The sequence below is a fragment of the Pteronotus mesoamericanus genome, unplaced genomic scaffold (genome assembly GCF_021234165.1).
Source record: "Pteronotus mesoamericanus isolate MK-2021 breed Mesoamerican mustached bat unplaced genomic scaffold, CSHL_Meso_final contig_182, whole genome shotgun sequence".
In the NCBI taxonomy this organism is placed as follows: domain Eukaryota; kingdom Metazoa; phylum Chordata; class Mammalia; order Chiroptera; family Mormoopidae; genus Pteronotus; species Pteronotus mesoamericanus.
Window position 1 is genome coordinate 1,945,048 of NW_026555078.1, and position 13,927 is coordinate 1,958,974.

Sequence of the window (13,927 nt, forward strand, 5' to 3'; positions counted from 1 at the left end):
TGAGAAAACTTAGTGCAACAACATTAACAATAACAATGTATTAACATTTATTGATCACAATATGTATCTAGCACTGTTCTAAGCACCTTATATATTTCATGTAATCCAAACAACAATCTTATGAGCAAGATAGGTAACATTATTTGTACAAAAAATAGCTTTTTAAAAATTCATCCCTTACTTTAAAAAAGTGTATCAACTTCAACAACCTAAATTTATACATTTAAAATAAGTCTCTTTCTATTACTCTATCATGCTGGAAAAACTAGATAGATGCTCACCAAATGTAAAGGGTATAGTTGGGGCATTCTAACAATCTACAGGCTACATGGCACAAATTAAACCCTGCGCCAGGTACAGTCGCCTCAAAGAGCCAGGTGGGGGGCCCAGCGCAGCTGCAGGCCATGGATTTGCAGTGGAAGGCTTTGCTCCTGCCCAGCTCGGAACCAGTTCCCAGCTGAGTGCCAGCAGCAGGGATTTATTTAACAACAATTAGTGACTTTTCAGAGGACCTCTAGAGAAGCCAACTAGTATAACGTAACTTAAAAAAAAACACACAAACACTTTGGATGTGGAAAGAAAGGTATGTGCACCCCATTCATAAGGAACACCACCACATACTGCCTGAAAATGAACAAATAAAATAAAAACTGCAGGGCCACCCTCTAGATCTACTCAGTGGCTCTCCAGGGATGACACCCAAGAGTCTAATGAACAGTCCCCTTATTGTTGGCTTGGGTAAGCAACTTAATCAAAACCCTACAGGAAAATAGCTAATGGAGGGATTAATGTCCTTGGAACTTGCTGAGTTCCTTCCAGTAAACTAAGCTATTCTTACCCTAGATGGACAGGAGGAAATCCTCTAAGGGTGAATCTACATGTTATTGATCTTTGCAGCCCCAGAGACCCCGCCTGGACCAAGTATATAAATCACACCTTATACATAATTGTTGAATGTTGATTTAAGAGTAGACACAATCCAATAACAGAACTGTTCTGCCAGATTCTAATGAGTGTTTAGTTCTAATCAACAATGAAAATCTTTGGCTGTGCTTTAAAGGCAGATTGATCATTAGACTCTTCTTCAGCTTTCTGTCATCCCAAAAATTCTGTGCTTTAAATAAAATTCTTAGGCTATTGAGATTAAAAACTTTTCCAAGTGAGTATATTCATATTTTACTCTAGTTTCCAAATATATTATATCATAATAAAGCATGGCTATAAAAAATAGAAACCTTGCTTCATTCCATTGTTGATCAATTCTTCTTTTTCCCTATTTTATTTTTTTGCAACAGGAAGCTAATAGTGATATTATATTGCTTCTTTACCATTTATTATTCTTCCCTACCACAGTGTAAGTCCAATGAATCGGGGGTTATTTTTTTCCCCTCTTTTTCACTGTAATATGCTCAGTCAAAATGATGTACATATCAAATATGTACATGATTGCAGGAAAATGAATGAGAATCATTTAATCCATGGCTGAAGCATGTTGACCAATTCTTATAGGTTTTACCATAATGTATATCCGTTAGGAACATAAAGAAAAACATACATTGAATTGATTACACCTGCCCCTTTTGAGAAGAGATTTGAGTCTGATAAATACAAAGAACATATACTTATTTTCTTATTTTTTATCTAAACATATTGTAATCATTTCATGATATATTTAAATCAAAGCATTATGCTGTACCTTTAAACTTCTACAGTGCTGGATATCAATTATATCTCAATAAAACTGGAAAGATTAAAAAATAAGGCATTAGCAAAAATTGTCATAAATGTAAATGCTCTCAGACAAAATCAGCTACTGAATTGCCCTGGCCGGGTGGCTCAGTTGGCTGAAGCATCGTCCCGTATCCCAAAGGGTTATGAGTTCGGTCCCTGGACAAGGCACACATGAAAGGCAACTGATCAATGTTTCTCACGTCAATGTTTCTCTCTCTCTTTTTCTCTCTCTCTCTCAAAAAAAAAAAAAAATCAATAAACATATCTTCACGTGAGGATTAAAAATATAAGTAATAAATAAATCAGCTACTGAGTTGAAGGAAGCAGCATATAATGAAAAGACAGTCAAGACACTTCAACTCCAAAGCTTGACTTTGCATAAATCACATCAGGATCTCCAAGGTCCTTTGCAATTCTAAAAATGAGTTTCCAAGAAATGAATAGGTTTGAAAACAAAAAAGACCACTTAAATATGATCTGAAAAACAAATCTCAAAAAACTTAAAAAATCGTGACAAAGAAAGAGTGAGCAAATAGGCTAATTATATGGATTAATATCATAATTTCTATAATCACAGAATCACATTTAGCTCTGAGTTTCCTGGTAACCAGAGGAAAAAAGACATCCTGATTACATACCCCTTGAGAAAAAAGAAGTGAATGCTAATTTCTCAAAAGAGGAAGTTTCTCCTCACAGGGAGCCCCAATTTCTCAGTCAGTGGAGCTCCGCTTTTCCTCTGTTTCAGGTATGTGGTACTTACCATTTATTTGGAAAAAATCTTCCAGGTCTTAAAAAAAGAACTAACACTTATCCTTCTCAAACTACTTCCAAAATTCAAGAGGAAGACGTCCAAGTTTATTTTACAAGACCAGCATTATCCTAATTCCAAAATCAGATAAAGACACCACAAAGAAAGAAAATTATAAGCCAATATTCCTGATGAACATAGATTCTAAAATCCTCAAAAAAATATTAATAAACCAGATCCAGCAAAATGTTTAAAAAAAAAAACCATACACCATGATCAAGTGGGTTTTATTCCAGGGATGCAAGGTTGGTACAATATTCGTAAATCAATAAATATGATACATCACATAAACAAAATAAAGGATAAAAATCACATGATCATATCAATAGATGCAGAATTTATGATAAAAACTCTCAGCAAAGTGGAAATAGAGGAATCATACCTCAACATAATACAGGCCATATATGACAAACCTATAGCCAACATCTTACTCAATGGGCAAAAACTAAAACTGTTTCCCTTAAGATCGGGAACAAGACAGGAATGTCCACTTTCAGCAATCTTATTCAACATAGTACTAGAAGTCCTAGCCACAGCAATCAGACAAGAAATAAAAGGCATCTAAATTGGAAAAGAGGAAGTAAAACTGTCCTTATTCACAGATGACATGATATTGTACATAACATGATATTGTACCTAAAGACCCCACCAAAAAACTACTAGAGCTAATAAATGAATATGGCAAAATAGCATATTTTGAAATTAATATTCAGAAATCAGTAGCATTTTTATACATCAATAATAAACTATCAGAAAGAGAAATTTAAAAAAAACACAATCTCATTTACTATTGCAACAAAAATAAATAAATATGGTACCTAGAAATAAATTTAACCAAGGAAGTAAAAGACCTATACTCAGAAAATTATAGGACATTAAAGAAAGAAACTGAGGAAGATACAAATAAGTGGATACATATACCGTGTTCCTAGATTAGAAGCATTAACATCATTAAAATCTCCATACTACCCAAAGCGATCTAGAGATTGCTATTCCTATTAAAATACCAACGGCCTATTTCACACATCTAGAACAAATATTCCAAAAACTCATATGAAACCAAAAGACCCCAAGTAGTCTCAGAAATCCTGAGAAAGAAGAACAAAGTTGAAGGGATCACAATACCTGCTATCAAACTACATTACAAAGCCATTGTAATTAGAACAGCCCAGTACTGGCATTACAACAGGTATATAGATCAATGGAACAGAACAGAAGGCCCAAAAATAAATCTACACCTTTATGGTCAATTGATATTTGGCAAAGGAGGCAAGAGCATACAATGGACTAAAGACTGGAATGGAATGGACTAATGGTCTCTTCAGTAAATGGTGTTGGGCAAATTAAATAGGTACATACAAAAAAAAGTGAAACTAGACCAACTTACACAATACACAAGAATAAACTCAAAACGGATAAAAGACTCTAAAGTACCAAAGGGGACCTCCCCCAAAAAAACCAGAATTATCTTCTGGAGGGCAGGCCCCTTGTAGCACGGGCTTCCCCGGCTAGGTGAGTGTTCTAGGAGCCCACCTGTATCACTGCACCAGCTGGTGGTGTTGTGAGAAGCTGGGTTCAAAGCAAATTTTTTTGAAGACTCTTTCAACGCATTTGCCCATTTCATGATGGCTGATTTATAAGCGCACCTGCCCACACTGCGTTGAGTATTCAGCAGTTTTTGACCAAAAATGGCAGGACCCCCATGCCCCACCCTCCCTATTCCCCCAATCGCACCCTGAGTAACTTTTTCTATTTCCCCGGATTAAAAACAAAAATCCTCAAAGGGAAACATTTTGCCGATCTGGAAGAACTGAACAAAAAACAGCAGAAGCACCAAAAAACATCAAAATCAAGAAATTCAAAAACTGTTTTGAGAGTGGAAAATATATCTCAATCGGTGTACTGCATCAAGTGGAGAGTACTTTGAAGGTGACCGAAGTTTAAATATGTAAGAATACACAATTTTTTAATAAATTCTGGGATTTTTTTTGGTTCCCCCCTCTTAAGTCATGAAACCATCAAAATTCTAGAAGAAAACAAGCAGTAAAATCTCAGACATCTCTTGTAACAGTATTTTTGCCATGTACCTCCTAAGGAAAAAAAATAAACAAATAGTAGTGCATCAAACTAATAATCTTCTGCACAGCAAAAGAAACCATCAACAAAATGAAACAGAAACCTACTGTATGGGAGAATATATTCGCCAATGATACATGTGATATGGGGTTAATTTCCAAAATACATAAATAACTTATACAACTCAACATCAGAAAGACAATCTAAAAAGTAGGCACAGAACCTCAACAGACACTTTTCCAAAGAGGACATACGGATAATAGACATTATGAAAAATTTCTTAACGTCATTAATCATCAGAGAGATGCAAAGTAAACCACGATGAGGTATCACCTCACACCCATCAGAATGGCTATCACCAATAAATCAACTAACAAATGCTGGCAAGAATGTGAAAAAAAGAGAACCCTTATGTACTGTTTGGTAGGAATGCAGACTGGTATAGCCACTGTGGAAAACATTACGGAGTGTCCTCAAAAAATTAAAAATGGAACTGCCATTTGACCCAGCAATCCCACTTCTGGGAATATATCCTAAGGATCCTTAAACACTAATTCAGAAGAATATATGCACTCCTATGTTCACTGCAGAGTTATTTACAATAGCCAAGATCTGGAAACGGCCTAAGTGCCCCTCAGTGGATGAGTGGCTAAAAATGCCATGGTACATTTATACAATGAAATACTACACAGTCATAAAAAAAAAAAAGAAGAAAGAAAGAAAGAAATCTTAACAGGATGGACCTGGAAAGCATTATGCTAAGTGAAATAATCCAGTCAGAGAAAGACTAATACCATATGACCTCATTTATGTGTAGAATCTAGTGATCACAGTAAACTGACGAACAAAATAGAAATAGAAGCATGAGTATGTGGGACAGACTGACAGTTGCTGGGAGGCAGGGAGCGGGTACTGGATGAAAGAAGAGGAAGGAACTAGCCAAAAGCGTATTTCCGTAACCCATAGACACAGACAGCAGAGTGGTGATGGCCAGAGGGCAAACGGGGTGGGGGCCGGGCGGGCAAAGAGGCGGGGAGTGAGGATGAAAAAAGACTGCTCGGCCTGATGGGCACACGATGCAAAGCATAAATCCTGTTTTGTTGAGATTTACTTTGAAACCTGTATGGTTTTGTGAACCAACGTCACCCGAATAGAAAGGAGGGAGGGAGGGAGGGAAAGGAAACAAAAAAACAAACAAACTTGCCTGGTCCAACTCTTTCACTATTACAAACAAAAAGACAAAAACCAACAAAATTCTATCTCACCTACAGTTACATAGCTATCAAGCAGCCTCATGATCTAACCTAATCCTAACTTTCATTAATTTCTTTTTAATATTCAGAACAGCCCTGTGTCATCCACGAAGACAAAAACACAATATAAAATAAAATAAAATAAAATAAAATAAAATAAAATAAAATAAAGCAGTATACTAATAAAGGAAATCTCCTAATAGTTCAACTAGGTATTCATACATTCCCCCCAAGTGAAGCTTTATGCCTGCAGGGTTGCTCTACAGGATATTTTCGGCCTTCTGAACCACCCAAGGACACAGAGAATTACAAGCTCACAGATGTTAGCTCTGCAGCAGACTGACCTACTCAGCTGTAAAGTTGGCCAACCCTCAGAAACCAAATTTTCTCCAGCACATAGGTCCAAACGGGAATGGTACTGGACAAGTTCGCACAGCAACAGAGCTCTTCTCAATCAGCGAAATTTTAGAGAAAAACACCCTAGCAGCTAGCTACACATTCAAAGCAAGGAAACCTGCCCTAAGGATGAAGGTGCACACAGCATGTTTAGCCATGTATGCAAACTGTAAATTCACTGCCTTCCTGAGAAATTCCACTCGGGCTCATTTTATCCCATTCATGTTGAAGTTTCAACAGGCTTGCTAACCACAAAACTGAACAGATGCTATTAACACAAAACTTAGAGGAAAAAAATTTTTTTTCAAAATTCCAATCTCTCTTGTATAAGTTAGAATTATAAAAATCTTTTAATTTGCTGCTTCTTAAAGAGAGAATATTTGTTTTTAACCCCTTTTCTCATAGTTTAGAATATGAGACTTCCAAAGGAATCTACCGGAGCTTACAGAGTTAATGACAGTAAGACTGCTCAATAATGTAAAAAACATCCTTCTTCTTAAAGTAGTTTTCCTTTTCCATATCAAAGCAGCTAGCACATTTTATTAAATAATTTGAGTATAAAGGTAATGTCAATAATTATTAGAAATAACCAATAACAAACCAAAAAGTTAATGCATCCCTGAAAAATGTAAATATTAAAGTGATACCAGGAGTTATTTACATGGCTGCACAATACTTCTACCATAAAGTTCATTATTTCTTAACATTTCTCTCTAAAAAATGAACCCCCTTATATGCATATACATGGCTTTATATAATGACCCTTCAGTAAAAAGCAAAATCGTTTTCAAATGGTAAACAGACCAAAAAACAAGAAAATTTCCAAATGGTGATTTTTCAAATACCAATTTTCAAATCATAAACACTTTGACCAAATCAACAAACGAGAAAAAAACTGAGAGACAAGACCAAGCGCGGGGCTGGCCTGGGAACACAGGGCATGGCAGCCGGCAGCCGGGACCTGAGGGCCCCCGCCAAACCCCCCGCCAGACAGCACCGCCCCCAGGGGGAGTCTCTGTACAAAGTTACTAACTTGCCACTGTACATAATAAATAAATATTCACTTTTCTACAATCCTCTATATAGTTTTCTGTATCATAAAGAGCTTACCTTTAGATAGCGGTGATAAATATTTAATTGCCAAACAATGTTATTGTTTTCTTTACTGAGATACTGATTCACTGTACTAAAATTAGTACTTGTTGCGATTATAATCACAGAAGTCCAAAGGATAATTTGAGAACAAAATTCACCTTTGTGACAGTTTTTGCTTTCAGACCTCCATTCTCCGAAATGCCAAGTTCCAGTTTGCCATCATCCTTACTTCCTATAGATTTCAGTCCTTGCAAAAGAATGTCTTGTAAATTTTGATAAAGAGGTTTCTCAGCATAGTCCAGTAATTTCACTGTTTCCATGTATTTAGCAATTTCATCTAAAAGAATAACACAATTATTCTGTAATTTTTAAATCATAAATACAACATATTTATCCCTAAGAAAATATTTAGTGGTTTTAGTAAAATTAGAATAAAACTGTTTATCTTGTTAAATGATTTTTTTTTCAATCACTTCTTCACTAAAAGTATACTTCTGAACTCAGGAACTGTCAGATAATACTCAACATAAAAAAGTATGTTTTGAGATACAGTGTGAAAACAGTTTTGTAATTGTGAGGCAAAAAGAAAACATACTTAAAATCTTAAAATGCACAAAAATAACTGCTAGTTTTAAAGCTATCAAAAATACAAAAGGATATAAAATATAGATTATGAAGTAAAATGTGCTTAAGTCCAATGACTATCATAGCTAATGGGTTTTTGGTTTTTTCTGTTTTTTCCCTCTGTGTAAATGAGAAAACAAACATGCCAGAAACAGAAAGCAAGGCCCGGTTCTCCAGAGGAGAAAAGCCCCTTCTGAATGGCAAACGGCTGCCTGTGCAGGGTGGCAGAACCACACCCACCCAGAAACCGCCCCGGCCAAGGTCAGCACCCCCAACCCCGACAGCCGCCTGCGGCTTCCGACTCACACAGGCAGACCCCCAGCCGCGCCCTTCCCCGACCTGCAGCCCCGCCGACACACGCCACACGCAGGGGCTCTCTGGTGAACAAATGTGATCTCAGACCCCAGCCAACCTGAGTCTGAGCTCCTGGCCTGCCCGCGGCGGCTGCTCCCTGTGCTTTCCCTGGCCTGGGTCACGCTCACTCCATCCTCCAGCTCCTCCAGCACAGGCTCTCCGCACCCCACACGCCCCACTCAGACCCCGTCTGTGCCCTGGCTGGGCGGGCCCAGCGGGTCGGAGCGCCAGCCGCTACACCAAAGGGCTGCGGGGTCAGTCGCCAGTCAGGACACATACGAGAGGCAACGGGTCAGCGTTTCTCTCGTGTCCATGTTCCCCTCTCCCCTCCTCTCTCTCTCTGAAATCAGTAAACATATCCTCAAGTGAGGATTAAAAAAGGAAAAAAGAGCGCGCCCGTCGGGGATCTCATATACACCTTCGCTCATTCAATAATGTATTAAACGCCCATTAGGGTTATCACCAGGCAAGATTACAGATACTTGAGATACATGAGGAGATAAGAAACAAAAGAAACCCTCTTTTCACCTTTTTTATTCTGATAAAGGGAATCTATAGAAAACCTAACGGAAACATCACCAACTTTCCTTCTGAGAGAAGAAAATGGCAAGGATGTCCACTTTCACTACCTCTTTTCAGCACAATAGTTATCATCTTTTAGCCAGTACAGTAAGGCAAGAAAAGAAATAAAAGGCACAGAGATGAATGGAGGATTCAAAACAGTTTATTCACAAACATGATAGGGCATGGAGAAGATCCGAAGGAATCTATTTAAAAAATTACCTACTAGAACAGGTAAACATACCAAGGTCCCAGAAGCAAGGCAAGTTTATAAAAATCTACTGTTTCTGTATACTAGCAACAAGCAATTAGAAAATATTTTTAAAAGATATATCCTATAGTATAGTATCGAATACAATGAAAGATGAGCAAGATTTTTTGCAGAAAACACTGTAAAACACAGCAGAGAGAAACGGAGACTAAAAGGAGCGGAGGCTGCACCACGTCAGTGGACGGGCGGCCTCGGAGGCACAGCGCCGGCCGCGCTCTCCCTCGGGGCAGTCGGCGCCACCGCACGGGGAGGGCCGGCACACTCGGTGCAGAGCGCATGCGCCCGAGCTACGAGCTGCTTCTTAAATTCACAAAGGTACGCAAAAGACCAAGAAAAGCAAAACAGCAAGGTCAAGTTTAAAGAACAGTGCTGCAGGGCTTAAACAACCAAATGATACCAAGACTTAAGATAAAGGTACAATAATTCAGACAACAAGGTCCAAGAACAAACAAAAAGAACAAGGAAAGAGAAGAGTCCGGAAACAGATCCTCACTTGATTAAAGACAAAGGTGGCACAAGAGCAAGAACAGTCCTGTCAAGAAAGGCTGCTGGGTAATGAGATATAAATATGGGGTGAAGAAATCTGGCCCCTCCTTATGTAGCGCACAATAATTAATTGCAGGTACACTATACACCTATCTATATGTGTAACTGGTGATCTACAACTGCCAAAATTGGAAACAACCCAACAGTAGGATAAACAATAGTATCTAAATATAACGGAATACTACATAGAAATGAGGATGAACAAACTAATGTTAGCTACGCAGCAGTGGGGTCCTGAGGGTCTACTGCACAGCATGGTGACTACTGTTTAGTGACAGTGTTGTCTGCATCAAAGCTGCGGAGAGCAGATCATAAGCATTCTCACTGTAAAAAGAGTATGTGAGGTAATGGATGTGTTAATTATCTTGATTTTGGTAATTATTCTACAATGTATACATGTATCAAATCATCATGGCGTAGGTTTTAAATATATACAATTATATAGTAATTATTCCTCAATAAAATTAAAAATAAATAAAAACATCCAAAACACCAATGCAACAATGGTAAAGAGCTTCACAAGCACAACACTGAGTGAAAGATAAGGACTCTAACAGAATTAGAACATTAATTTCATTTTACATTTTGCTCAAAATGTTATCCCATACCCATATAGTTCAAAATCCAATCTTTGGTGTTGGAAGCTAGGCTGGTGATGCCTTGGGCCAGAGGGACAGACTAGGACCGGGGGGACTCTGAGAAACCTACGATGTTCTGTTTCTTGATGTGGTCAGTAGGTTGCAGCTCTGAGTGGCCTAAGATCAGGGTAGACCTCCCTGAAAGAGACAACTAGGCAAAGGCTTGAAAAGACTTCTAACTCCATCCAAACTGAGCACGTCTCACGACCTCCACTCTGCCTCCGAGCCTGCTCCTGCTGGGACCCTGCGTGCCCCTTGAGCAGTCTGTCCTCAGAACAGAAGCTAGAGAGATGTCCCTTAAAGACAGAGAGTCCCTGTCGCTTTGCTACTCCACAGCTCACCCTCTTGCTCCAAGTACAAGCCGAAGCCGCCACGACGGCCCGGGAGGACGCCTTCCTCAGATACACCCGGCACTTCCCGTTCCTTCCACCCACAGCTCCCCGCCCCGGGCTCCCACCAGGCTCGCTCCTTCCCTCCTTCCTGCACTGCTTACATGTCGCCCCCTCAGTGAGGCCATCTGGGCTCATCCGATTCCAAACGCCAGTCCTCCGCCCCACTTGGTCCCTGAATTCTATTCCACGCTTTCCTCTCGTCCCCACAGTACTAACCACGTAATACATGGTACAGTTCACTCATTTCTTTCCCATCTCTCTTCCGACTAGAGCGTTAGCTTCATGAGGACAGCAATTGCTATGTTTCGTCCACGGATGTATCCCTAGTGCCTAGAATGGTCCCTGGCTCACAATAAAACCTCAATTAAAAAAAGGAGCTGAATAAATGAATGAAATTTGGTTCCCTTCCTGAAAGCAACATATAACTGCATGAAGCAAAGTACTCCTGTAGCTCACTTCTGAATGGGAAGGTGCTTGTTCAGTGAGCGCAGGACCCAGTGCTGTGACCTCTCCTAACTCCTGCGTCAGGGGACGCGGCGTGGGTGTCGTGACTTTATTCCTCGCAGAAAATAAAATCCCTGTGAATGTATAGGAAGTCTTCTCCTACCTGGCTTGTTTTTCCCAGGAAAACATTTGTCCATCAAACTTGCAATATTTTCTCTGTATCTGTTAAAAATTAAAGAATGAGTCATAAAAAGTTATTAATATTTAACAACAGTAAATAGCACATTAAGCAGCACTGTGCTACATCCTAAATATGCTCACAGACATTCTTCTAAAATAAACTGAACAAAAGACCAAGATCTTACTGTTTAACAAGTACTTTCTTATTTCAAGTACTTTCTTGCTTAACTTTATCAGTTAAGGTACAGTTCCAGTAAAGAAATTCTGACTGGAAAACATCTGCCTTATATTGAGTCTGCCCAAAATAATTTATAAGTCCCCTTTACCTAATTTTGGAATCTCTAACATAGTTAGGATCTTTCAAATTATCCTCCCATGGAAGATGGCCACTAAGCCACTGGATCATACAATAACCAAGTATTTCCAAGTCACCACGTCTGGATGGGGCTATGAATACAAAAGAAGCGGATTAAGCACACTGAAATAATTGTTAAGGTTAACTTCAAGTATATATAAAGCAATAAGGTAAAACAGTCCACTCTACAGTCTTGTTTCTCATAAAATTTTGACTGCATTTAATAAAAATATTGAATATTGGATACTATAAAAAAATAATTTACCTCCAACCAATAACTTACTTTAAAATCCAAACTGGCAAACTCTAGAGTTTCAAACTGAGACTATTAATCTAGGAAATAAAATATAAACCCATGACCCATTTAATATTGCCCTTGGAAAACTTGAAGATATCAAAAATGCTATGAGCCATTAAGGGAAGCATAGAACAGGGGTTTTACCTCCCCTAGTTTTGCACACGGAAAAAAGAAATGACTACTGAAGAAACAGACTAGTTTACCAGGTGACAAAATACAAGTTTATCTGTTATCTGTAGCAGCATGAGGCGCTCAGACTTTTAGCGGGGAACCACCACCAAGACTCTGTTTAAGCTAAGGCAACCTCAGAGAAACCCCACTGCAGCGGCCTGACCCACCCCCACTGCGAGAACACGGTGTCTCTGAAGCTCTGGAGGACACGGGAGAGAACACGAGGGGCCTGCCGCACAACTGCGGGGGTCTAGCTGTCCCCTCCTTCCCCGTTCCACCCTGCCTCTTCGTCCTTCCCCACTTAGTTATTTATGCAGAACCAAGAACCACACAGGAATTCGGCTGAAAACATTAGTGCGTGCCCCAACATACCCACGCCGTTGTGTGCGTCAATGCTGGTGAATTCAATAGTGCCGTCGTGACATCTTTTAGGGTCTTCCTTGTATTCTTTATGAACTCCCTCTGGGCAGTACCGATAAGCAAGACCATAATCTACCAGGTACACCTATAAATTTCCAAGCACCGAGACAAATTAAAGCCAGAATGATTGCACATAGACTCCTTTAAAGGCCAGAAACAAAATACTGCCACTTAAGGGTAAATTCAGTACAAGACTGTATCACCCCAAATAAGTCAGATCCTACATTCAAACAATAACAAAGCCTTAATTCTAAAATACTTTCTATTTTAAGGAAAATGTTAGATGACCCCGTGGCTATAGTACAGAGAGTATCACCTGACTTTGTATTCTTTTTTTGGATGAATATGCATTGTAATTAATCTTGTCTCCTCAATTGGAGCATGGGTTACAAACCTTCTGCTTTCCCTTACAGCTGGAAAGAAAACTGAGCACAACGCAAACCATCAGTATTTGTTGCAATACAACTGCCACACTCAAGTATAATCCTGCTAACTTAGCTGACACATGATACATTAGTTGTCTTCTACACCTCTGCTTCTTCACTTGTAAGATAATCCAATATCAATTCACTTCATAAAAGTATTTCAGATTTTAAAAGTGATTTCACAAACTTCTAGACGAGACTTTCATCTACATTTAAATACCATATATTAAAGTCAAGTCTTCAAAATTAAAACTAAATTTTAATATTATATACACACGTATCTGTGGGCATGCATATGTGGGTCTGATTAGCATACAAATCTAATAAATTTGGCTTTCTTCTATGCCACAGCCTCATATTACATTTCTAGTTCTGGGAACTGTCTCACAAATGTATGCAGTTGGTCACAAGAGGGAACTGAAGTAAAAATATGGAGATGGATGTAGCCCATACATCTAATACTAGAAGAATAATCCCATCCAAAGCATAAGCCCAAAGAATAACCAAGCTGCAAAATATTTCCATATCAACAAAAGGCGGCATGTTTTAGTCAACTGCAAACTGAAATAGGTTGTATTATTATTTATTATATTACCTAAGTCCAGTCTACTTCAATTAATGGAATCCTTATCATTCAGGTTCCTAGCTATGTTTTATTTGTTTTTAATCCAAAATAAGATGGCTGGAAATTCTGTGACTGCCTCTAGGATTTCTCCCTTGGCATGCTTTAGCATAGCAACTTTCTTCTGTACATGCATAAAGATCCCGTATGGCCACCATTAACGGAGATGTGGGAGGGGAAGCAAATATATGAGATGACAGAAAAGAGAAGCCAAAATAAAAAAGAAAAACTAAGCAAAAAAAAGTTAAAGATAGGTTTGAGGGAAAG

General features: G+C 38.8%; 1 protein-coding gene across 2 annotated transcripts in view; it reads right to left on the minus strand.

The window, feature by feature from the left end:
- The window catches only part of VRK1 (VRK serine/threonine kinase 1), a 71,509-nt gene that overhangs the window by 12,532 nt on the left and 45,050 nt on the right, over positions 1 to 13,927 (minus strand). For both annotated transcript variants that reach the window (XM_054567058.1, XM_054567059.1), the window contains exons 8-11: positions 12,566 to 12,698; positions 11,696 to 11,816; positions 11,353 to 11,411; positions 7,518 to 7,696 (exon numbers count right to left, since the gene is read on the minus strand). In XM_054567058.1, coding sequence (XP_054423033.1) covers positions 7,518 to 7,696; positions 11,353 to 11,411; positions 11,696 to 11,816; positions 12,566 to 12,698 — 492 coding nt within the window. The remainder of the gene's footprint in view (positions 1 to 7,517; positions 7,697 to 11,352; positions 11,412 to 11,695; positions 11,817 to 12,565; positions 12,699 to 13,927) is intronic.